Source organism: Myotis yumanensis, unplaced genomic scaffold (assembly GCF_028538775.1).
Source record: "Myotis yumanensis isolate MYYU_CA2020_CCGP unplaced genomic scaffold, mMyoYum1.0.hap1 SCAF_16, whole genome shotgun sequence".
Taxonomy (NCBI): Eukaryota; Metazoa; Chordata; class Mammalia; order Chiroptera; family Vespertilionidae; genus Myotis; species Myotis yumanensis.
The window spans coordinates 2,968,732-2,995,154 of NW_027223767.1; the positions used below are offsets into that span (position 1 = coordinate 2,968,732).

Here is a 26,423-nt window from a genome sequence, read left to right on the forward strand (position 1 = left end):
CTTTTACAGAGAGGAAGGGAGAGGGACAGAGAGTTAAAAACACTGATGAGAGAGAAACATCAATCAGCTGCCTCTCGCACATGTACCATGGTTGCAGGCACATCCCCTTGACCAGAATCGAACCTGGGACCCTTCAGTCTGCAGGCCGACGCTCTATCCAGTGAGCCAAACCGGCTAGGGCTGAGTTCAACTTTTTAGATTCCATGAAAGTAAAATCACACAGCATTTCTTTCTCCATCTGACTGTTTCATTTAGCATAATGTCCTCAACGTCCATTCACATCGTAACAAATGGCAGTATTTCATTCCTTGTTTTGGCTGAATAATATGCCATTACACACACGCACATATTTTCTTGGCCCATTCATCTGTTGATGAACACTTAGGTTATTTCCATATCTTGGCTATTGTGAATAATGCTGAAATGAACATGGAGGTGCAGATATCTCTTCAAGATATCCTCAAATATATTTCTAGAGGTGGGATTGCTGGATCATGTGGTAGTTCTATTTTTAATTATTTGAGGAACCTCCAAGTGGCTGCACCATTTTACATTTCCACAAATAGTGAACAAGGGTTTCCTATTTTCTATATCCTCACCAACACTTATCTCATGTCTTTTTCATCACTGCCATCCTAACAGATATAAAGTAATATCTCACTGTGGTTGTAATTAATTTGCATTTCCCCGATGATTAGTAATATTCATGTACCTGTTAACCATGTGTATGTCTTCTTTGGAAACAGGTCCTTTGTCAATTTTTAAAAAAATATATTTTATTGATTTTTTACAGAGAGGAAGGGAGAGGGATAGAGAGTTAGAAACATCGATGAGAGAGAAACATCAATCAGCCGCCTCCTGCACACCTCCCACAGGGTATGTGCCCGCAACCAAGGCACACGCCCTTGACTGGAATTGAACCCGGGACCCCTGAGTCCGCAGGCCGACGCTTCATCCATTGAGCCAAACTGGTTAGGGCACTTCGTCAATTTTTAAATCAGAATATTTGGGTCCCTTTGGGCTTCTGAGTTGTCTAAATTCCATATATATTTTGGATATTAAACCCTCAAGTTCAATTTTTTATATTAACCCCTCAAATTCAGCATTATTCAGGTTATCTATTTCTTCTTGATTGAGAAGAAATTTGTTTTTCAAGGAATTTCTCCATTTCAACCAAGCCGTTGAACTTATTAGCACGAAGTTCTAATATTACCCTATTAGAATTTTAATAATTGTTGGATTTGTATTGATGTCTCCTTTCAATCCTGGTATTGGTAATTCATGCTTATCTCTTCCTCCTCCGCTCCCCCATCTAGTCTGGCTAGAAGTTTATCAATTTAACTGGTGTTTTAGAGAACCAGGTTTTGATTTTTCTCTATTGTCTGCCTGTTTTCTATGTAATTGATATTCACTTTTATCCTTATAATTTCCTCCCTTCTGCTTTCTTTGGGTTTTACCCATTTCCTAGATTCTTGAAACAGACTGAGACCTTTCTTCTTGTCTACTAAATTTAACGCTATAAGTTTCCCTGTAAGTACTGCTTTAGCTGTATCCTCCAAATACTGTTTTAATTTTAATTCAATAAAAATATTTTCCAACTTCTCTTTTAATTTCTTCTTTGACTAATGAGTTACCTTAAGAAGTATGCTGTTTAATTTCCAAATATTTGGGGATTTTCTACATATCTTTCCATTATTGATTTCCTGTTTAATTCCTTTATGGTCTGAGAACTGTATGATTTAAATCCTTTAAAATTCATTGAAACTTGTCTTATGGGCCAGAATATGGTAAATGTTCCATGTAAATGCCAAAAGAATATATGTTCTACTGTTGCTGGATGCACTGTTTTATAAATGTCATTTAGGTCCTTGAGGAACTGACCTTCTTACCAGATAAATGTCCTTTGTGCATGGTAATATTCCTTATTTTTTTTTGAAGTTTACTCTGACTTGTAGTAACATAGCTATTACAGTTTACTTTTTAAACAAATGTTTTTATTGATTTCAGAGAGAGAGGAGAAGGAGAGAGAGAGAAACATCGATGTGAGAGTGGAACATCAATCAGCTGCCTCCTGCATGCCCCCTGTCAGGAATTGAGCCACAACCTGTGCACATGCTTGACTGGGAATCAAACCAACAACCCCTGGGGGCACGGGTCGATGCCTAGTCTACTGAAGCACACCAGCCAGGGCTAGTGGGTTTCTTATAGTGCAGATTGACCCTGAATGATACTGGGGGGGCAGGTGGCCACAATTGCTTGTACAGCTGAAAACCAGCATGTAACTTAAGTCAGCCTTTCACATACATGGACTCCCAACTTCCAGCTGACCCTCACTGAACACCACAGGTTTTTTTGTTTTTTAAATCCTCACCCAAGGATATTCCTCCATTAATTTTTAGAGAGAGTGGAAAAGAGAGGGAAAGATAGAGAGAAACACATCAATTGGTTGCCTCCTGCACAAGCCCTGACCAGGGCCTGGGCCGGGGAGGAGCCTGCAAGCAAGGTCTGAGTGGAATTGAACCTAGGACCTTTCGGTCCACAGGCTGACACTCTATCCACTGAGCAAAACCGGCTAAAGCTAACACAGGTTTTGGAATTCCACGGAAAAACTGAACTGCAGTCAATGGAAAAATTTTGTGTGTAAGTGGACCTATGCAGTTCAAATCATGTTGTTCAGGAATGAACTGTATATAACTGGGTTCTGCCTTTTCAATCTGATAATGTTTGTGTTTCAACTAGACCAGTGGTTCTCAACCTTCTGGCCCTTTAAATACACTTCCTCATGTTGTGACCCAACCATAAAATTATTTTCGTTGCTACTTCATAACTGTAATGTTGCTACTGTTATGAATTGTAATGTAAATATCTGCTATGCAGGATGGTGTTAGGCGACCCATGAAAGGGTCGTTCAACCGCCAAAGGGGTCGCGACCCACAGGTTGAGAACCGCTGAACTAGACTATTTAAATCACTTATGTTTAATATAATTATTAGTATGATTTAGTTTAAATCTACCATTTTACTATTTATTTTCTATTTGTCCCATTGATTCTTTCTTCCTTTTCCTCCTTTTTCCTGAGTTCTTTTGTATTCAGTATTTTTTATATAGTTTGTTTGCTACACATTGTGTTTCTCCTGATTATGAGTCAAGTTTTTCTGCTTCCTTGCATGCCTGGTAATTTTTTGTGTGTGCCTGGTAATTTTTGATGGGATGTCAGACATTGTATTTTTACACTGTTAAGTGCTGAATTTTGTTGTTCATTTAAGGAGGGTTGGCCTTTGTTCTGGCATGCAGCTGTTACTTACAGAGCAGTTTGATCCTTCCAAAAACTGCTTTTAAGCTTGGTTAAGGTGCTTTATTCTAGGGCTAAATTAGCTCAGATAGTAAGGCATGTTTCCGAAGACACTCACCAATGACTTGTGTATTACAAGATCTGTCCACAACGGTTAGTAGAAACGTCAAATATTCCTAGCCCCATGTTCCAGGAGTTGTTTAGCATGCTAATTTCCAGTATTCTTTCCCTGGCCATGGACATTTTCACCCAACACATGTACACAACCAAGGCTTGAAGGGACCTCTCTAAATATCTTTGGAGCCTTCTTTCTGTGTAGCTCCTTTTCTGGAATCCTGTTCTATGACTTCTAGCCACCCTGGCTTGGGCTCTCCAGTTCAGTTTATGACTCGTCAATTCAGCAAGACTATGAACTCTGTTAGGTTTTCCCCTACCTGCACTTTAGAAATTGCTTCTGAGAAGTGAGCTATGGATCACCTCAATGTTATCCTTCTTTTAAGGATTACAGCCCTCTCCTTCCTGTTGCCCAATATCTGGAGATAGTTGTTTCATTTAGTTTGCCAGTTCTCTAGTTGTTTATGATGAGAGGGTAATTCCTGTAGTAATTCATCCTTCAAAGGCAGAAGCAGAAGCTCTTTTATGTCTTTTTTAAAATACACAGAACCTGGAATCTAATGCTTTCCAGTTTTAAACAAGCTACATCAGAACAAAAATCATCCTTACCTTCGTAGACTTCTCTAATGGTTGATCATATTGCGCCTGCTGCATAACATCACTAACTATCATTTTAGCAATCTTCCAAGCTAGCTCTTCTTGGGCCTAAAAGAAATAATTGAAACTGTTGATAACAGTTATTAAAAGAATCAAGACATACATTTCAGTGCTCTAAACACAATTGTATATGCATATAATTTCTACCTGTTTAGATAAGCACACTGCCATGTCTGAAAGAACCTGGGCCACCCTCTGGCTATGATATATATATATATATATTTTAAATAAATTAAAAAAAAATATATTTTATTGATTTTTTTACAGAGAGGAAGGGAGAGGGTTAGAGAGTTAGAAACATCGGTGAGAAAGAAACATCGATCAGCTGCCTCCTGCACACTCCCTACTGGGGATGTGCCCGAAACAAGGTACATGCCCTTGACTGGAATCGAACCTGGGACCCTTGAGTCCGCAGGCCGACGCTCTATCCACTGAGCCAAACCAGTTAGGGCTGGCTATGATATATTAATATGCTACTCATTGTCTTCCAAAATCAGCTACCGGTACCTGACATGACACAATCTTCATGTTAGTTCTCAAAACAAAAACATTTTTCTTTCTCTACTCCCATCTCTCAATGTACTTTACTATTCAAAAAGGAGGCCTCCATTCCTGAAAGTAAAAATGACAGTGAGAAAGGAAGCTTTTGTGTCTACACTGATTACTGATGCCTGCTGTTTGATAGAAACTTAATTACAAGGTTATCTGTCAGTGGCCAGAATCTCTGGGCTGAAGATACCTCCATAGCCTCCACCAGGCAATTATGAGTTGTTAAGAAGGCCCACCCTTTCTTGTTACGTTCTGGGTAAGGGAGTAATGATGTGCCACGCTGGTTCAACATGGCAACTAAAGAAAGAGAAATCTTGAAACCTTAATTAGACAAGGTGCTGCTTACAAACGGGAATCTCTTTACACTAAAAGTAGAATTTACCTCATCAGTATTTCCTTGCACCCATTTCTTCATAGCTTGTGAGAACATGGACCCTAGTAAACAAAGCCAAAGATGAATGTAGATTTCATGCATAATTTGACATTAAAAATGCTGTTAGTTACAAGCTACTTCCAGACATGGAGGACATTCTTTTTTTTTTTTTTTTTTTTTTTTTTGGTACAATCTTCTCTAAAACATTAAGGAATACTACTATTGACAGAAACTGATTATGATGTCTCCATAATAGAGTATTTAACTGTCAAACATCATGCTTTGAAAAACCTTTGAAAACCTGTTTCTGAGTTCTGGATTTTTCTTCTATTTGATATAAGAAACTTTCATGTGGTGCTAGATTTGCAGCAAACTAAAAGAGCAAAAGCAAACCGTGGCTTAGATTTAATTCTGGGTAAGAATCTAGGAGATATAATCTACTTGCTTATGTAAGCAAACCTTCCCGAGCAACTACTATACAAAAGGGCTTCAAGTGTAGATTATGCTGCCACATGCTGTATGAATTAGCTGAGTAAGTGGAGTTTTAAATAGTCATCCTCTGTCCAAGTCATAGTACACCTCAACTTCCTAGTAGACACACAAGCCTATCTCCAACTGTACTCAGATGCTGAAAAATCACCAAGGCAGTAGGTTAGCCTCTATCTCCATGAATGAAATACACAGCTTTCCCTTTCATTAATACAAATAGGTTCAAGTCCTAACTTTGCCTTAAACCAAGTGGTTGGTAGATTATTTCTTAGGCAAGGTCCTGATTAATTCAAGGACTGGGATAGAACTATACATAGCATTCATGAAAAATACAAAACCTGATTCTCTGCCCTTAATGATTTGTATTTCTAGCTAAAAGTTTGAATACTGTGTAGTTAAATTTTATGGTCAAGCAGAGTCAGCAGAGCCACACCATCACATGCTCTGCCTGGCGTCTCAGATGGCTGTCACTTACCCAACGCATCCTCTCTTCAGGCTCCCCCGCAGTCGCACTGTTGACAAGCTCCTACTTGCTAACACTCTCCCCTTTACTTTTACTCCCCACACCTCTGACTCTCCTCTGCGTATTCCCTCCTCTTTAACCTGGGCTTCTCCAGGATCCCATTCCAGCCTTCTTTTCTCCCTCTTTGCTCGGTGGGGCATCTCATCCCTTCCTGTGTGTTTACCTTCCTTCAAAATGCAAATAACTAAAACTGGTCCTTAGGTTTCAAACCCATGCTTACAAATTCTCCTAAATGCATCCCAAACTTAACATGTTCTGAATGGAGCTCTGTCTCCCACCTACTTTTTCTCATCCTCCACCTCAGAAATTAACTTAATCCTCTATTGAAAATTAACATAATTGTTCATCCAGGGAACCCATGTTTAAAAACTCAACCTACCTCTCTCATTTACTCTCCATATGAAGTCTGTCACCAAATTCTACCTTAAATGCAGTCTCTTAAATTCCACCCTGGAAGTCTTATAAATCTGACCTTCTTTCTAATTCCTGCTACTACTATCTACCTTCAAATCCTCTTTTTTTTCTATCTACATTATTAGCTAACCCTACTACCTGACTGGTTTCTCTAATACCAGTCTCTCCTCAACTCCAATTCATTCCTATACTACTACCAGAAAAATGTATCTAGTCAGTATTCTGCTTAGAAATCCCTGATGCCTACATGACAGGAATCGGGTTTCTCAATATGACATGCAAGGGCTTTCGCAATATAAGACAGCTTCTTCTCCCACCACTGCATCCAACACCAGGAACAGCCACTCCAGGGACCACATGTTCACAACATCCTTTAGAATTCCTTCTTGATACACTTTCACATTTCAAGGTACCTTGCTTGCCCCACAAGCAAAGTTGTCATACTCTCAGAAGCCTCCGAGATAGACCCTTCTCAAACTCAACCTTGTCCTCTGTGCTCTATTATCAGAGTTTCAAAATCCAAACTGGCCCGGCCAGTGTGGGTCAATGGTTGAGCATCGATCCAGGAAGCAAGAGGTTACCAGTTCAATTTCTGTTCTATTCCCGGTCAGGGCACAAGCCCCGGTTTGGGCCTTGATACCCAGTAGGGGGTGTGCAGGAGGCAGCCGATCTATGAAGTTTCTCTTTTATGGATCTTTCTATCCCTCTCCCATCCTCTCTCTATAAAAAGTCAATTAAAAAATATTTTTTAAAAAACAAACTGCAAATTGATCCTACAGACTGGCAAATAATGAACACTCTTTGCAGCAGCCCTCAGCAAAGGAGGAGAAGAGGGAGACGGGGAGCCAAATTGCAAACTGTTGTCAAAATGGTATTCTGAACCAAAGCTGGAGTTGCTTTTAATCTTGCCATGTGATCCCTAACAAGTTACAATTTCCCTCACTCTGGACTTCTTCGTATATAGATTAAGGAGGTGGTATCCACAGATATATCATCTAAGATTTGCATGAGCTTGAAAAATGCTAAGAAATCTCTACTGTATTGGGGTCTGAGAAGGGAGAGTGTGGCTCTGTGAATATTCTCAGAATAAGAATGTAATCTGAATAAGAAAATTTAGTGTCCATGTCAGTTTTAAAAATGATTTTTAAATTAAATAATTAAAATAAATATGAGAGAAAATCTCTACCAACTCTTCTAGATTAATTAATCCAATCAACAAATATGTAATGAGTGCCTACCATGTGCAAGGGTTAATTTTTGAATCAGGGAATATAGTGTCAAATATGAGAGACAAAATCCCTACTTTCAGAAAGGCAATATTCTAGCCATGAAAGAGAAAGAGACTATAAAACAAGTATGCAAGAAATGAGCAAGACAGCTTCAGCGCTCTCCCCTAGGGAGCATGCGGCACCTTTCCTCGCCCCTCCTTTTTCAAACCCTTCTCTCTCCTAAGCTCAAGGGGTCCTTTGTTTGCCTCTGTAACTTGTTTCCTGAACCCATTTCTTCTACAATTCACTTCTTCTATCTCTGTGACTTTCTAAATAAACTTTCTCTTATAAAAATAAGTTCAGACAGTGACTAAGAAAATGAAGAAGTGGTATGTGAATGGTCTGAACGATTTAGTTCATTTGGGCTGGGGAGTCCTCTCTGAAGGGAGAATACTGCGATGAGAAGGATCCAGGCGTTGTGAAAGCCATGGAAGGACTTTCATGGCCAGAAAACAGCTATGTGGAGGCCCTAACAGGGAAGGGACTTCAGAGAAAGCTTAGTCAGTGAAAGGAAGAGTGGTGAAAGGTAACCAGGGGATACCGATAGGTTACAGCAAAGAGTTGATAGGAAGCCATGGGGGAAGAGATGGGTGGGTGATTAAGCAGCAAAACATGCCGGTTAAGAAAATTCAAAAAGTAAAGGAAAAGGCTATAATGAAAAGTAAAAGGTACCTCCCTCTCCTCATGCTATACTTTTGAGTGTATTCTTTTAAAAATACCATATACAACATCACCTAGAATCTAGGTCCTAGATGTACTCTAAACAAATTATCAAGACCGAAGTACAACTAAGAGTTTACAAGAAATACAGGAGAGAAAGGAATAAACTAAATAATGCAACAACAACAAAAAATCCAGAAGGTTAGGCATTTCATAGGAAAACTAGGGTGATAGACTTAGCAGTCAAGGTGACAAAAAAATGGGAGTAAACTAGATTAAAATAAACCGACATTACTGGTACATCCTCTTGTTTATATCTTTGGCATCTACAGTGTCTGCACATAGAAATCATTTAATTGCCTTCTGAGTCAATTAACTGAATCTGCAGGCTCCTACATTACATAATTTACTTGCCCCAAAAAAACCACAGCACATCACTTAAAGAGACATCTAAACAACTAAAGGAAGCACCAGGCATACAGACTTATTTCGTCAACTGCAGACATGACTATTCATTGTTCTACATAGGCATGTCTCAAATTAATAATGCAGGTAACTCAATGGATGGGCTTGCTGTTGGAGATACAATCCTGTTGCCTCTATCTTTACATATAACCCAAATCTGGCCATTCTCCCACTGCCGAATCCACCACCACCACCACCACCACGCCTTATGTAGACCATAAGTAGGACAGCAACATTCCCCACTTCTCCTCTTAAACTCCTACACTCTACTTTCCAAACATCTGTCAGAACCGCCCCTTTAAAACATAAATCACATCATGGTCCTGCCCTGCTCGAACTTGCAATATGTCCCCTGCACTTTAAAGTCCCCACCATGGTTTGTGGTAACCCTCCGACCTCATTTGCCTTCTGTCGCCTATCCTTTTCCTCACTCCTCTTCAGGTCAAGGGTCCTGAAGTAAAGGTTTAATATTAAGTATAAAAACAGCACAAACCTTTTGATTTCTTTACATCAGGTTCAGGCTCAGATTCTCGGATGAACTGCCCCACATCACTGACTCTTCCAAATGTCATCTTCCTATGTAAGTATGAGAAGAATATAATTTCTAACAATTAACTTTAAATTAAAAAGAAAAAAATCAATTTTAAGTATCTCATGTTTTCCAAGTGAGGCTTATTTTAAATAGAAAGCAAAAGAAACTTTAATTCAACGCAATTTTATTCATAATCCTAAAAAGGTTTATGAAACATGCCGAGTTAACAGGTAATTCACATTTCTAAAATTCAAAGAGAAGAGAAAAGGCACAAGAACAGCCAAGGTAACTTTGTAAAAGAAGAGATAAAAAGGTAGGACAAAATGTCTTATAAAACTAGAGTAACACATAATTACTAGTATATTACTATGCTATAAAGCTATAGTAAAAAAGCAAAATTAAAAGGCAAAGCACACAGTGAAAGGTCTTATTTTTAAGAGATTACTACTAACCAATGTATATATATAAAGAGCTAGGGGCTGTCACCTCCGAAACAACCGAACGGATGACTGAACAGGCTGAGTGGGATGACCAGGCCGGCAGGGGGGTTAGTGAGGAACAACCAAACTACTGAGCAGCAGGCTGCGTGGGGTGACCAGGCTGGCAGGGGGGCTAGTGAAGGACGACCAAATGAATGAACAGCAGGCTGCATGGGGCGATCAGGCCGGCAGTGGGGGCAGTGAGGGGCAACCAGGCCGGCAGAGGAGGCACTTGGGGGCAACAAGGCCAGCAGGGGGCACAGTTAGGGGCAATCAGGTTGGCAGGCAGAGGTGGTTAGGGGTGATCAAGGCTGGCAGGGGGGCCAATTAGGGGCGATCAGGCAGGCAGGCAGATGAGCAGTTAAAAGCCAGCGGTCCTGGATTGTGAGGGATGTCCAACTGCCTAAACCGGCAGTTGAACATCTCCCAAGGGGTCACGGATTGGAGAGGATGCAGGCTGGGCTGAGGGGACCCCCCAGCCCCCATGCATCTCTAGTAATTAATACTCATAAACATACAGAATTCCAACAAGTCATTATGAAATCATCCAACAGCCCAGCTGGTGTGGCTCATGGTTGAGCATCGACTGCAGTTTGATTCCCGGTTGGGGCAGATTGTGGGCTAGATCCCCAGCAGGGGGTGTGCAGGAGGCAGCCGATCAATGATTCTCTCTCATCATTGGTGTTTCTATCTTTCTCTCCCTCTCCCATCCTTTCTGAAATCAATAAAAATATATTTCAATAAAATCACCCAACAGAAAAATGTGAAAATGAGATAAAGAGTCAATGCACAGAAGAAACACCTCAACAACCAACAAACATACCAAAAGAAGCTCTATTGCCCTGACCAGTTTGGCTCAGTGGATAGAGTGTCAGATTGCGGACTGAAAGGTCCCAGGTTCGATTCCGGTCAAGGGCATGTACCTTGGTTGCTGGCACAACCCCGGTGGGGAGTGTGCAGGAGGCAGCTGATCGATGTATCTCTCTCATCGATGTTTCTAACTCTCTATCCCTCTCCCTTCCTCTCTGTAAAAAATCAATTAAAATATATTTAAAAAAAAAAAAAAAGAAGCTCTATCTCATGAGCAATAATACAAGATTGGTAAAAAAATGTTGCCCTAGCTGGTTTGGCTCAGTGGATAGAGCGTCAGCCTGCGGACTGAAGGGTCCCAGGTTCGATTCCGGTCAAGGGCATGTACCTTGGTTGCGGGCACAACCCCGGTAGGGGGTGTGCAGGAAGCAGCTGATCGATGTTTCTCTTTCATCAATGTTTCCAACTCTCTATCCCTCTCCCTTCCTCTCTGTAAAAAAATCAATAAAATATATATTTAAAAAAAACCGTAAAGTTTGATATTATTTAGTGTTGATGTAGATGTGGGGAAAATTAGTACCTTTATTAATGACTGATAAAAATGTAAAATGTACAGGTACTTTTAATGGTAAATTAGTAAGATCTATTAAAATTTCAAATCTGCTTTTTGGTACAAGGAAGTATATAAAAGGAAGTGCTTTGCTATACTGGGTATAAACGTGAAAAATAAAAACAACTGAAACAATATCAAAATGACCAAATAGTGGCACAACACATTATGTGGAATATTTTGTCACAGTTATAAGCTATAATTAAAATTACACATAGAAACTATGACACAGTTAAAATGAGGTAAATCTATAAAACTCACTATGAATGAAAGCACAAGATACATACAGTGTAATATTAACTACATAAAAATAAGCAAAGAAAAAAAATACACTATAACAATGAGTAGGAAGAAGAGAAAATAAGGATAGGTGTGTGATCAAAGAGACATTAGCCTTATCTACCAATTAATTTTTATAAGACACTAGAGGCCTGATGCATGAAATTCGTGCAAGAGTAGGCCTTCGCAGCCACGGCGGCTGCCTGAATCCCTCCCTTGCAGCCACGGCGGCTGCCTCGGTCCTGCAGCTTCATCCGGAAGGTCGTCCAGTCTAATTAGCATGTTACGCTGTTATTATTACAGGTTAATATATTTGTACTTAAAAGTTAATTCAAAAAAGAAAACAGATTTTATGATGTCTCTATATTATCTCCTTTCAGGCAAAGGGGATCTGATTTTAGAGACGGCCTCCCAATAAGTCATCACTTCATATAGAAGCTTCACTACCCCAACTGCTACCATGTTTGCCTTGATAGAAATTTCAGGAGGCTGCTGAAATCATAAAATTAAAACAAACACTGGAAACTATCTTTAAAGATGGGAGAAAAATTATTTCTACTTATGACCATTTTATTAATTAGAAAAAAAAGAGAACTCATGGGCCTGGACAACAGTGAACAGTGGGTGATTGCAGGGGTGGGAGGTGGAGGTGGAAGAGGGCATAGAGGGGATAAATGGTGATGGAAAAGAATGAAAGTTAAAAATAAAATAAAATTCACAAAAAATTATATTTTACACACAAAAACACCTATGAAAGCAAAACATCTTGCAATTGATACTTCCTTAAGCAAGGTTTTAAACAAATGAGCCAACCATTCCTTAAGAATAAATATCTTTGGAAATTAACTCATCTAGGCTTATTGTCCACCATTTCCTAAAAGAAGAAATAAAGATTACTATAATGCCAACACAACTGAAGTGTGCTTTCCAAAACCAATGTGATCCAAGGACCTTTCACTTACCTCAAGTACCTTTCAGACTCCTTCGTCTCCCAACTATCATTGTTACTTTCAGATAAAAACAATTAAACATGTTGAAATCCCTTTTTTATGGCACTGCTAGGCCTAGGTTTGGGGTGGAGTAATGAAGCCTTTGCACAGGCTTATGTGTTAATCAAGCCATCTTTAGGGAAGAGGAATTACTTTATGATTTGATCTGTGGTAAAGTTTAATAAGTGGCATATCCTATGAATCACTATCTTTTTGTTGTAGAATGAAATAAACCAAGTTAATTCTAAAATACAAAGGAACAATTTTATTCCATTTTCCAAGTATTAGTTATACAGTCCATATAAATGATATTGGCATCTTTGTACTGAATTTTTCTTTTTGCTTTTAAGACAGAAATTTTGAAATCGCTAACATATGAACGAGACAGCCCAAAACATACCACACAAACATCACACCTAATCAATATCGCCTGAGGTGATGGAATAATGATGTAATATTTGTGGAGTGCTTACTGATACTAGGCCATGTACTAAATTCTTTTATGTGTGATCTCATTTAATACTCTCAATAACCCAATGAAGTAGTAATATTATCCTCACTTTATAGATGAAAAACTGAAACACAAACAGATGAAGTAGCTTGGCAATAAGTGGCTGAGACAAGACTAAAACCCAGGAAGTCATTCCTAAGCCTTCACTCTTACCATGTTCCACTGCATATTATATGTAAACGTTCTGGGCGCATAATAATAGATTAAGATAGTTCAGATTAAAATGCAAAAGATGCAAAATTTAATATACTTGATAAAATTCTAGACATGTGCCAAGCTTACCCTGCATACGTCCGTTGATATAAAGATTCTGGATCCAGACTTGCAGCATCCACAATTATTGCTTCATCAAAATTTTTCAGAATTTTAACACTAGCTTTTTTCATACTGGACTACAACAGAAATTGTAAAATTAGTGGTATATTATTTAGGAATCAAATCACTCCTGGGTTTGGAATATGACAGATTGGTACAAATCTTCAGTGTTTGAAATATATGTAATTTTCATTCAACCCATCATTTCTGTGATGAAACAGCAATGATTCTGAAATGTAACATCAATATATAACTACAGGGGGAGTGCAATATTAAAATGCACACCATATGCATTCACATGCCAAATGTTTTTCTCAAGTTCCATCCACCGATGCATATGCATCTTGACTAATACATGTGAAGCTCAACTTTTACAAGATAAGCCTGAATGCTTTTGATTCTCAGTGAGGCCATGTGACAAAAGAGAAGCTGAAGTTAACTTTCTAAATTAACCAGTTAAATAAGTGTAATAAGTTCCCCTCCACCATTCTATGTCCCCACTCCTAACTCCCACATAAAAAGCAAGTCAAAATGGATAGACCTGCCCAGCTGGGTGTAGCTCAGTGGTTGAGCGTCGACCCAGGAACCGAGAGGTCACCGGTTTGATTCCCGGTCAGGGCATATGCCCAGGTTGCGGTCTCAATCCCCAGTGGGGGGCGTGCAGGAGGCAGCCGATCAGTGATTCTCATCATTGATGTTTCTATCTCTCTCTCCCTCTCTGAAATCAAGAAAAATCTATTTAAAAAAAAATGAAATACAGAGCCATGGTTTGACCCACAAATTCCACTTCTAAAAATTCAATTACAGATGCACATGCAAAATGACATATACAAGATTATTCACTGCAGCATTGTTTAAAATAACAAAAGACAGAAACACGCCTAATATCCACAACTAAGGTATAGGTTAAATTAATAAAATAAATAATTGAACAGATACTTATAAACATTCTTTGGGGGTGAAGGTGAGGAAAGAGCTTTTTTTTTTGTAGCCAAAAGGGCACAGAATTAAAAAGAAAAGAGCCCTAGCCAGTTTGGCTCGGTGGATAGAGCGCCGGCCCTCTGATTGAAAGGGTCCTAGATTCAATTCTAGTCAAGGGCACGTACTTTTTTTTTTTTTTTTTTAAATATATTTTATTGATTTTACAGTGAGGAAGGGAGAGGGATAGAGAGTTAGAAATATCGATGAGAGAGAAACATCGATCAGCTGCCTCCTGCACACCTCCCACTGGGGATGTGCCCGTAACCAAGGTACATGCCCTTGACCGGAATTGAACCTGGGACCTTTCAATCTGCAGGCTGATGCTCTATCCACTGAGTCAGACCCGTCAGGGCAAGGGCACATACTTTAGTTGCAGGTTCCTTGGCCCTGGTCAGGATGCAGGCAGGAGGCAACCAATCAATGTGTCTCTCTCACATTGATGTTTCTGTCTCCCCTCTCCCTAAAAAATCAATGAAAAAATATCCTGGGATAAGGATTAACAGCAACAACAAAAAAATAAAATAAGAAAAGAGGCAACAGAATAAAGGAGTGGGAATACTTCTATGAGGCCATTGTTACTCAGATTCCCAAACCAGACCAATCTCTGGAGTTTAGACCCAAAATCCTCAATAAAATACTAGCAAACCAAATCCAGAAACATACGGAAATAATTATACACCACAACCAAGTGGGATTTATCCCAAGAATGCAAGCTTGGTTTAATAAATGGTAATCAATTAACGTTTCAAGAGTAAAAACCAAAAGCCTGCATAATCATCTCAGCTAATACAGAAAGAGCATTTGACAAAACCCAACATACTTTCCTTTTTTTTTTTAATCTTCACCTGAGGCCTTAGCTGGGTTGGCTCAGTGGATAGAGCACCGGTCTGTGCACTGAAGGGTCCGGGGTTTGATTCCGCTCAAGGGCACATGCCCGGGTTGTGGGCTCAATCCCTAGTATAGGGCATACAGGAGGCTACCGATCAATGACTCTCTCATATCATTGATGTTTCTCTTTCCCTCTCCCTTCCTCCCTGAAATCAATAAAAAAATATTTTTTAAAAAAATCTTTACCTGAGGATATTTTTCCATTGATTTTTAGAGAGAGTGGAAGGGAGGGGGCAATGTGAGAGAGACACATCGATTGGTTGCCTCCTGCACACACTCCAAACAAGGCCGGGGACCGAACCTGCAACCAAGTTATGAGTCTTTGACCGGAATTAAACCTGGGTCCCTTCAGTCTGTGGGCCAACACTCTATCCACTGAGTCAAACTGTCTAGGGCTCAACATACTTCCTTGATAAAAGAACATTCAACAAATTAGGAATAGTAGAGTACTTCCTCAACTTCATAAAGAGCATTTATTTATGAAAAACCCACTCTGAACATCTTACTATATGATAAAAAAATGAAAGCTTTCCCCCTGGAAGTTCCAGCCAGAGCAATTAGGCAAGAAAAGGAAATAATAGGCACCCAAAGTGGATAGAAAGAAAACTTTCTATTCACAAATGATGTGATCTTATATACAGAAAATCCTAAATAATCCACAAGAAAACTATTAGCGCTAACATGAATTTAGTAAAGTTGAAGGTAGATGACACAAAAAGCAGTTATAGTGCTATGTATTATCAATGATGAATCAAAAAATGAGATTAGCCTAACTGATGGGCGCAGTAGTTAGAGCACTGGCCTGAACACTGGAGGGTTGAGGGTTTGATTCCCAGTTGAGGGCATGTACCAGGGTTTCAGGTTTGATCCCCAGCCCCACAGTTGGGGCACATGCAGGAGGCAATCAATCTATGTGTCTCTCTGACATTAATGTCTCTCTCCCTCCCTTTCACTCTCTCTAACAAGCAATGAAAAAAAAAAAAAATCCTCAGGTCAGGATTAAAAAAAGAAAAAGAAGTAGTACAAAATGGCAGTCACAAAATAGTCATGGGGATGTAAAGTACAGCATAGGGAATATAGTCGATGATACTGCAATAACTCTGCCCAGTGCTAGGGGGGCACTTGAAATATCAGGGAGATCACTTTGTAAAGTATATGATTGTCTAAACCACTCTGCTGTACACCTGAAACCAATATAAAATAATATTGATGTAAACCGTAATTGAAAAATTAAATAAAAACCAATCCTATTTGTAATAGCATCAAAAAGAAAAAAATTCTTAGGAATAAACTGATCGAAGAAGGTATACCACTTATACACTGAAAACTATAAATGTTGCTGAAAGGAATTAAGGACAGCCTAAATTAGACAGAATGTCATTCCATATTCATGGACTGGAAGACTTACAATTGTTGAGATGACAATACTCCCAAGCAATCTACAGATTCAGTGTAATCCTGATCAAAATGGAAAGCTGATTCCAAAATTTACATTTGAAATTGCAAGGAACTCAGAATAACCAAAACAATCTTACAAATGATAAAAACGAAGTTGAAGGACAAATACTTCCCGATTTTAAAACTTACAAAGCCATTGTAATCAAAACAATATAGTACTGGCAAAGGGGTAGACATATAGGTAGGTTGACAGAGTAGAAATGAGAGTCCAGAAATACACTCATATATCTAGTTAAATGACTTTCGACAAGTATGTTAAAACCATTCAATAGTGAAAGAATAGTTTTTTTCAATAAATGATGCTGGGAAAACTGGATATCCACATGCAAAAGAATAAAGTTGGACCCCACCTCACATAATATGTAAAACTAACTCAAAATGGATCAGGGGCCTAAAACTTAGAAGAAAACGTAAGTGGCCATGGGAAGTCACTGCTCAAAGGGCACGAGGTTTCCATGTGGGATGATGAAAAAGTCTGGAACCAGATAGTGGTGATGACTGCATAACACTGTGAACATTCAAAATGCCACTGAATGGCTAAGTTATGTTAAATGAGTTTTACCGCAACAAAAATAATTACTTGCATTTCTATACACTTATAATATGAATATGAAATTAAGAAAACAATTCCATTTATAATAGCATCAAAAAAATAAAATATTTAGGAATGCATTTTTAAAAATACAAAACTTACACTTGAAAAGTACAAAATATTGTTGAAAGAAATTAAAAAAGATTTGAGTAAGTGAAAAGAAATCCATGTTCATGGATGTTCAAAATATTTAATATTGTTAAGATGGCAATACCCCAAATTAATCTATGGAGTCAATGCAATCTCGATCAGAATCCTGACTGGCTTCTTCATAGAAATGGACAAGCTGATCCTAAAATTCAAATGGAAACAGGAGGATTCCAAATAGTCAAAGCAATCTTGAAAAAGAAGAAGTTGGAGGAATTTCACTTCCTGATTTCAAAAGCTATTACAAAGCAACAGTAATTAAGGCAGAATTGAACAGTTATCAATGAATTCAGCAATTCTATTCCTATGTATATACACAAGAGAAATGAAAACATATATCCATACAAAAATTTGTACAGTAGTGTATATATAAAAGCCTAAGCGACCATTATGACTGGACTGGCCGGTAGCTATGACGCACACTGACCACCAGGGGGCAGACGCTCAATGCAGGAGCTGCCCCCTGGTGGTCAGTGCACACTCACAGCCAACCTCCCATCGCCCCCGCTGCCCCCCCCCCCCCCCCGCCTGGTTGGCCCCAATCGCCAGCCAGGCCAAGGGACCCACCTGTGCACGAATTCGTGCACCAGGCCTCTAGTTATTCATAATAGCCAAAGGTAGAAACAACCCAAATGTTCATCAACTGATGGATAAACAAAATGTGGCTGTGTCTGCATGATGGACTATAGTATGATTTAGCCATAATAAGGAATAAATTTTTTTACAAGCTTAATAGGGTTAAACCTTTAAAATATTATGCTAAGAAAAACCCCACATTATACTAAGTAAAAGAAGCTAGTCACAAAAGACCACATGTCATTTGGGTCCATTTATATGAAATATCCAGAATAAGCAAATCAATGGCACAGAAAGCAGAGTGGCAGTAGCCTGCAGAAATGGGAGATTTGGAGAGTGACAGTTTAAGGATACAAGGTTTTTCCAGGGTGAAAACCATGTTCTAAAATGGATTGTGGTGACAGTTAAGCAAGTCTGTGAATATACTAAATGCCATAGATTTATACAATTTAAATGGGTGAATTGTATGGTATATGAATTATATCTTAATAAATCTGTACACAAAAAAAAGAAAAATAAGACACACAGTTATAAAATGACAAGAACAGATCACACTAACCTAGGCCCGCGGTCGGCTAACTGCGGCTTGCGAGCCACATGCAGCTCTTTGGCCCCTTGAGTGTGGCTCTTCCACAAAATACCACAAAATACCACGTGCAGGCGCGCATATACAGTGCAATTGAAATTTCCTGGCCCATGTGCAGAAGTCGGTATTTTGTGCAAGAGCCACACTCAAGGGGCCAAAGAGCCACATGTGGCTCGCGAGCTGCAGTTTGCCGACCACTGACCTAGGCCAACAAAAGTTGGATTGTAACCACCCTTGCAGGGGGAGGCTAGTGACTGGAAGGGGATATAAGAGAGTTTCTGACATACTGATAAAGTCCTGTTTCTTGATCTTGATGCTGGCTATGTGGGTAGTTCTGTCTATGAGAAGTCTTCAAGCTATATATAGTTACGATAATGGCAAGTTTTCTGTATGTATATTATAAATGTAAAAATATATTTTACAGTTAGCACCTAGGTCTTTAAAGTGCCTAAAAGCCAAAACATTCCATCCAGCCTGTATGAAAAACAAAGTGGCAAACAATGCAGCAGATTTGCTCCAAGGTAACCTTAAGAGTAGGGAAATGTACAAGAAGAGCCTGTTGATAGCATTAAAATAGTTCTGTTTTATAAATTAAGAAAATTTGTCCAAGGCCCAGTGTCCAAAGAGATGAGAAAATAATTATGCTATATTATTAAACTTATGGTGAAAAAGACTAGACAGGGAATATAGTTCTGGCTCTCCCACTTGCTGTGTGATTTCAATAAAAGCAGTTAGCTTAATACCTCTTTAAATCTCTTCTCTTGAGGATAAACCACTTCCTGTGATTTTGGGGAGACTCAGGTAAGGTCTGATATATGAGAGCACTCCAAAACCAAACCAAAGATTAGGAAATATACAATTTGGAGGGTGACAGTTTGAAAATAAATTATTTAACAATATATACAAATTGTATATATTGAATTGTATATAATTCAAATGAAATTAAAAGCTCTTCAGTGAAATACAATAAGAAATCTAACAGTTCACTCAATTATTCTATAAAATGTATCCCAAACAATTGCATAAAGAGCTCTTCAGAGGCTATAAATGTATACTATATTTTGTGATTATTGAAAGGAACAGCTAGTGTCAAGCAGGAAAATGGCCTGAGTGAAACAGCATGATACCTTATAATATAATATACACAAGTACTTCGATTAGAATATATAGTAAGGAGGCTAATTTTATTTCACCTTTGTTTCTTCAACAACTTAAAACTTACAAATGGGATCTGTTACTGGTATTTAAAGGAAAGGATGTGTACACCTTTCTGGCAGAGGCAAATCGGTGAATACCTGAGATGCTGAGCTGTCAGAACCACCTTGGTGAGAGTCGTCAGGAGCACCAACGGAGCCATGAGCAGTCAGTGAAACATTCCCTCCCAGAAATTCATCTCCTCGAACCGAATGGATGAGATCATTCAAATATTTATAATACAGATTGCTGGACAGAAAGCCAGGCAAAAACACCTGAAAGAGAGGACAAGCATTATTTTAAATGCTGAAATCAAATACAACTAAAATTCTATTTTTAAAACAAAATTTCACAAATGACTTTACTTCTCCTTTTTACACTCCAAGTAATATCCCTTTATACAGAGTTTACACTGTAACTAAAATTACAACATGTATAATTCATATTTTTTTCCACAAAAAACCCCACTTTACTATGAAACTATTACATAGAATAGATATTTAGATTTCTTGGTGACCAGAAAATTGTCTAGGGAGTGAATATATATTGAAACTAGATTTTTCTGGTTTGTTATAAATATTAAAATCTTTGTGCATGTATTGATTTTTTACTTTTGAACCGATTTCCTTATGATAAATTACTAGGAGTGTGATTACTGAATTAAATAGTATGAACATTTTAGCTTTAATATATATGGGCAATTTACCCTTCACAAGGATGTTGTCAACTTGTTCCACTAGCAATATATCAAGGTATCTGTTTTTTTGTGTGTGTGTTTTAAATGATTTTAAACTAAAAAAAGAAAAAGAAAAACAGATAGAGGAAGGAAGAGGGAGAAAGAGAGAAACATTGATGTGTGGGAGAAACAATGATCGGCTGCCTCCCACAAGCACCCCTACTGGGGATCAAACTTAAAACTTGGGCACGTGGCCTGACCAGAATCAAACCAGAGGCCTTTCGATGCACAGGATGATGCTCAACCAACTCAGCCACCCTGGCCAGGGCAAGGTATCTGTTTTGACACAGGCTATCAAACACCAGGTTGTGGTTTTTCTTTTTTCTTTTCTTTTCTTTTCTCTTCTCTTCTCTTTTCTTTTCTTTTCTTTTTTTCTTTTCTTTCTTTTCTTTTCTTTTCTTTTCTTTTCCTTTTTCTTCCCTTCTCTTCTTTCTTTTTTTTAACCTTTAATTTAATGTTAATCCTCACCTGAGGATATGTTTCCATTGATTTTCAAAGAGAGAGGGAAAGACAGATAGAAACATCAATGTGAGAAAAACAGGGCCCAGGCCGGGAGTAGCCTGCAACAAAGGTATGTGCCCTTCACCAGAATCTAACCCTGCACCCTTCAGTCCACAGGCTGACACACTACCCACTGAGCCAAACCGGCTAGGGCCAGGTGGTGTTTTTCAAATTATTGTCAAATAAATGTCTAATAACTATGGGTGTTTTTATTTGCATTTAAAATTAAGAAAGATGCTGAATAAATTCCCATGCTTATTACTGGCTGTTGCTATTATCAACTTTTCCTTCACAGCACTTAGCACAGTTGTAAGCATTTGTCTGTGTGTAGCTGTGCCTTTTTTAGACAGAGCCCCGGGAGGGCAGAAACCAGGTTCCTTTTGTCTACCACTCTAACACCAACAGCCAGCACAGAACTACGCAAAGCACTGGCGAATGAATCACCTCTGCCTTTTTTCCATTTATCTACTTGATTCATTAAATTAGTTTAAGTTCTTTACAGACACATACATATTAATAAGAATTTTTTTTAGATTTTGTTTTTCTCTTTTTTTTTTAAAGGGGAGAATGATGATTTTTATTTTTATTTTCTTTTAATATATTTTATTGATTTTTTACAGAGAGGAAGGGAGAAGAATAGAGAGTTAGAAACATCGATGAGAGAGAAACATTGATCAGCTGCCTCCAGCACACTCCCCACTGGGGATGTGCCTGCAACCAAGGTACATGCCCTTGACTGGAATCGAACCTGGGACCCTTGAGTCCGCAGGCTGACGCTCTATCCACTGAGCCAAACCATTAGGGCCTCTCTCTCTTTTAAATGTAATACAGACTTGAAACTTTTTCTTTAAGATCAGAAAGATTATAATTTAAACATGGAAAAATTATTTTCCCAGGGCAATAGCTGATACTCTATTCAGTTTATCACTAGCTTTTCAATGATTTGATTTTTATATTGAACTCTTCCCTATCCCGGAATTCCGTTGTTCCATGGGTAGTATGTAACAGTGCGTGCTTAACCACTTCCCCTAGATACACACGACATACATAGCAACCTAACTTCATGGGCTTCTCCTGGGCTTTGCAATTCCTGGTAAAAGCTGCTCCAGTTATTGGAAGAATAAACCATTCACAAATTCTAATACTTCACTGTTGATAAGCTACTACTAATACCCTAATTAGTGATCATGATACTACACAAAACTAATGCTCCACACCTGTTGAGGGATATTGTTGAAATATTTGGATCATTCCTAAGCTAACTTTGCCCAATACTGCTCTCTAATTAATAAGCACTTTATTCATATATATATATCTTACCTCATTTTTATCCTCAAAATAACTTTAAGGTAAATTTCTATTACCCATAACATTCCCATTTCACAGATGAGGCATCAAAGAACTTCATTAACTGCCTGAAGCTACTTAGCCTGTAAAGATTAAGATTAATACATACCAAGTCAGATTCAAAGACTCTGCTCTTAATCACTATCTGCACTACTTCACTTTTCCACTGTCCAGTTGCATATCGTTTTTCTCATGCTCTATGTTCTGGTTCCGACAGTAAAAACTTCTGATAGGTTAATACTTTTGATGTTCTTGGTTACCTTCTCCATGGTTGTCCAGGCCTGACGTAATGGAGTTGTAAAACAGTTGGGGAGTGGCCCACCTTCCCTGCAGATATTAGATTCAATTTCTAATCTTACAATATCATCAAATCCAAGAGGATGTGTGGCCTGCAGGGAGAAGTACCTATGATAGAAAGACAGCCAAAGTAAAACCAAATCCCAAAGCAAATACAAGCAACTTCTGATGCCTACACCAGAGGATCTTCTGAAGGTACTTGGTTCAGCCTGCAGACCTAGCACTATTACGGCCTTGCTGCAACTGTTCCCCCCACCCCCCCAAGATCTCTGAGTCAACTTGCTACCTCCCTATCTGCCTTCCATCATACTTAGTTTTTGTTTAAGATTTTCAAGGGCCAGGCTACAACTGAGGTAAAGAAATCAATCAATCACACATATTTAATGGGAACCTATTCTCTGTTCAGCAACTCATAGAAAGAAATGGATTGAAAGAGGGTAAAACACTGTAATTTCTTCTAGAAACAGAGCAGAAAAAAATCCCTGCACAGGATTCAATGAGAACACACCATTGTAACTAGAAGGTATACGTAATTTACATATAGGAATTCAAACCAAATACTACTGATGGTAAAGTGGATGTATTTGATGTATTTGGATAGAATAATAGGACTTGCTGGTGATCTGGTATACAAGCGAAAAGTAGTAATCAATATCCTCAAAGATTTGTTTTAAAAATCTTCCCCTGTGAATATTTTTCCCATTGATTTTCAGACAGAGTGGTGGAAGGGAGGAGAGAGAGAGAGAGAGAGAGATGAGAGAGACACATTGGCTGCCTCCCCATGTGCCCTGAGTGGGGCCGGGGGTTGAACCCTTTGGTCTAAGGACTGACACTCTAACCACTGAGCAACTGGCCAGGGCTCAAAGATTTTTTTTTAATCCTCACCTGAGGATATTTTTTCCATTGATGTTTAGAGAGAGGAAGGGAGAGGGAGAGACAGAGAGAGACACCGATGTGAGAGAGACACATCAATTGGCTGCCTCCCATATGCCCCCAACCAGGGCCAGGAACCTGCAACCGAGATACATGCCCTTGACTGGAATTGAACCTGGGACCCTTCAGTCCCAGGCCGACACTGTCCACTGAGCAAAACTGGATAGGGCCAAAGCCTTTTGTAAAATCCTCACCCAAGGATATGTTTTTATTGATTTTCAGAGAGAAAGAAAGGCAGGGGGAGGGGGTGGGGGTGTGTGAGAGAGAAACACCAATCTGCTGTCTCACGCACGCCCTGATTGGGGATGGAACCTACAACCTAGGTATGTGCCCTGACCAGGAATTGAACCCTCAACCTTTTGGTGTACAGGACGACGCTCCAACAAACTGAGCCAGTAACTCAAAGATTTTTAACTTAACAGGACATAATGCAACTGGTGTTTTGGTAAGCTGATTATAAAGTGGATACTAAATAAAAGCATTAAAGGAGAAAAACATATATAGGGTATCCCTAAAGAATGTACACATACACTTTGAATAATTATAAAGGTAGTATTTATTAAAATACATTTCATTTGCAAAATTGAGCTACTAGCTGTTCAAGTGAGTACACTTTTTTGGGGGACACCTTGTTATGTTCCCTTCCAAGCATTCTAGAGAGTCTAACTCCTGTCTATAATACAAATACAGAAAGACTGATGAGGCATGATTACGATGATGCATAAGTAAGATATAAACCAAACAAGTTGGGACTGTAAAGTCAAATTTGGCACAACGAACTTGCCAAAATGACAGTGCAGCGGGATACGAACCAGTAAGCTTCATTTAGAAATGGCTCCTAGAGTGAGAATGGGATCCAGTGGGAAAACAGGGTCTCTGCTCCATGTAGGACTGCGTTCCAGCCAGTCCTTGCTAGTGCACTCTCCCGCTCCAGCATACAGAAAACGCTTCTTTTTTGTTATCAGTGTTTTCTTAACAAAAAGTGAGTCTTTTGTCTTATAACAAGTTCATAAATATTCCTCTATGATTTGAATTTGGGGCACCCCAGACTAAACTTCTAAATGTAAACACCTGCCATTTCTATGACCATGTAACAGTTCCCTACATAGTATCTTCCACAAATATACTAAAATAACACTGCACAAGCACAAAGCATTGCATTCCAGTCCAAATGCAGCCACTAACTTACCCTGTGACTTGGAGAAAGTCACTACCTCTCTGGGCCTTAACTTTCTTATCTGCAAAATCTGGCTATTCATCAGAATCAGCGGGGGTGTTTTCTAAAATGAAAGCTTCCTAGGTCCCACCTCAAACCTGCTGAGTCAGCATCTCTGAGAGAGGAGGACGAGAAACCCATCTTTAATCAGCTGCTGGGGAAGTCCTACGGACCTAGGTGCTCTCAGCTCCTTCCAACCCTGACATCCATGGAGTCTTCTCTACCTGCAAGTTATCCTGAGCACTTGCTTCTGGATACAAATAACACATTGCTTTTCTTTACAGAATAAGAAAAGTTCAGTGAAGCTGGCCACAGCTTTATCACTTGCCTGATGGGTTCAATTCCGTTCACTATAAGACTGTGCCACCCTCTGCTTTTCAGTGAAGACTAATGAAGAGCTATTACTCATTGAATAGTTAAACTGGCCGAGCAGATTTGCACCAGAAATTATGATACATCCATACACAGATCTATAGGACCTTTTACAATATATTCTAATTACTTGCATCTTTCTCTAATATTCCATACCCACGCTTCAATTACCCAAACTTGTTTCTTGAACGTGCTACATTTTGCAAATGTCCATGACTTTGCTTGTGCCAATGCCTCTGCCCAGGATGTTCTTGTCTGCCTTCTCTGGCTAGCAAAATTCAATTCATTCTTCAGGACCCAATTTAAATCTTTCTTCTGTGGAACCCTCCCTGAACTACACATCACTGTCCTGCCTGCCACACGCAAACCTCCCCTATTCTCTAGCAGGAAGTTTTATTCTAAGAGCCTCCAAAACTTGACACACACCATATAAAAAGCAGCTTGTATGCTGCTGCCTGTGAGTTCCTTGAAGCAGAGATTGAGTGTTTGCAGCTTTATTTCTGAAGTGCATATCGAATCCTCAATAAACAAAACTCACTTGTCATATAAAATCATGGCATCGTTTTGTGCCTCCTGCCCATCATACTGGCCCTTCTTGGCAGCAAGCTGAGACTGGAAGTTATCTGCTGCCAACCAGAACTGCAAGACATTCACTGCATCTTCTTTTTCCATGTACTAGAAAGGAAAAACACAAAAGAGGGAAATAAGACTATAAACAGATTTCACTTACCATCCCTAATTTATAAGCCCTAACTATTTATAGGATATAATTAACAAAACAAAACCAACAAAAAAACCTAACAGGTCCACTTGTTCAGTCAATGCCAATCAGTAATGTACAGTCATTTGAGATCGAAAAGTTTAAAAACATTCTTTTAGAGGGGGTAAAAAAAAAACCTAACAAAAACACAACCAGTACACAGCTGGATGCAATGTTAGTGAACTGGAGTAAAAATTACAGTAAAGGTGCATTAGTGCAGACTGGTGCAGCCACTATGGAAGGCAGTATGGAGGTTCCTCAAAAAATTGGAAATGGAACTCCCATTTGACCCTGTGATCCCACTACTAGGAATATATCCCAAGAAACCAGAAACACCTATCAGAAAGGATATATGTAACCAGATGTTCATAGCAGCACAATTCACCATAGCTAAGATCTGGAAACAGCCTAAGTGCCCATCAGTAGATGAATGGATTAGAAAACTGTGGTACATCTACACGATGGAATACTATGCTGCTGTTAAAAAGAAGGAACTCCTACCATTTGCAA

At 39.0% G+C, this 26,423-nt stretch overlaps 1 protein-coding gene across 3 annotated transcripts in view; it reads right to left on the reverse strand.

Moving 5' to 3' along the window:
* The window catches only part of AKAP10 (A-kinase anchoring protein 10), a 101,504-nt gene that overhangs the window by 15,960 nt on the left and 59,121 nt on the right, over nt 1-26,423 (reverse strand). For 2 of the 3 annotated variants that reach the window (XM_070394735.1, XM_070394734.1), the window contains 7 exons: nt 25,692-25,828; nt 22,596-22,740; nt 19,853-20,026; nt 13,297-13,406; nt 9,298-9,380; nt 4,995-5,047; nt 4,016-4,111 (listed from right to left, as the gene is read on the reverse strand). In XM_070394735.1, the coding sequence (XP_070250836.1) occupies nt 4,016-4,111; nt 4,995-5,047; nt 9,298-9,380; nt 13,297-13,406; nt 19,853-20,026; nt 22,596-22,740; nt 25,692-25,828 (798 nt within the window). Of the gene's footprint in view, nt 1-4,015; nt 4,112-4,994; nt 5,048-9,297; nt 9,381-13,296; nt 13,407-19,852; nt 20,027-22,595; nt 22,741-25,691; nt 25,829-26,423 lie in introns of those variants that run through there. The other variant, XR_011468462.1, reaches the window with a different exon arrangement.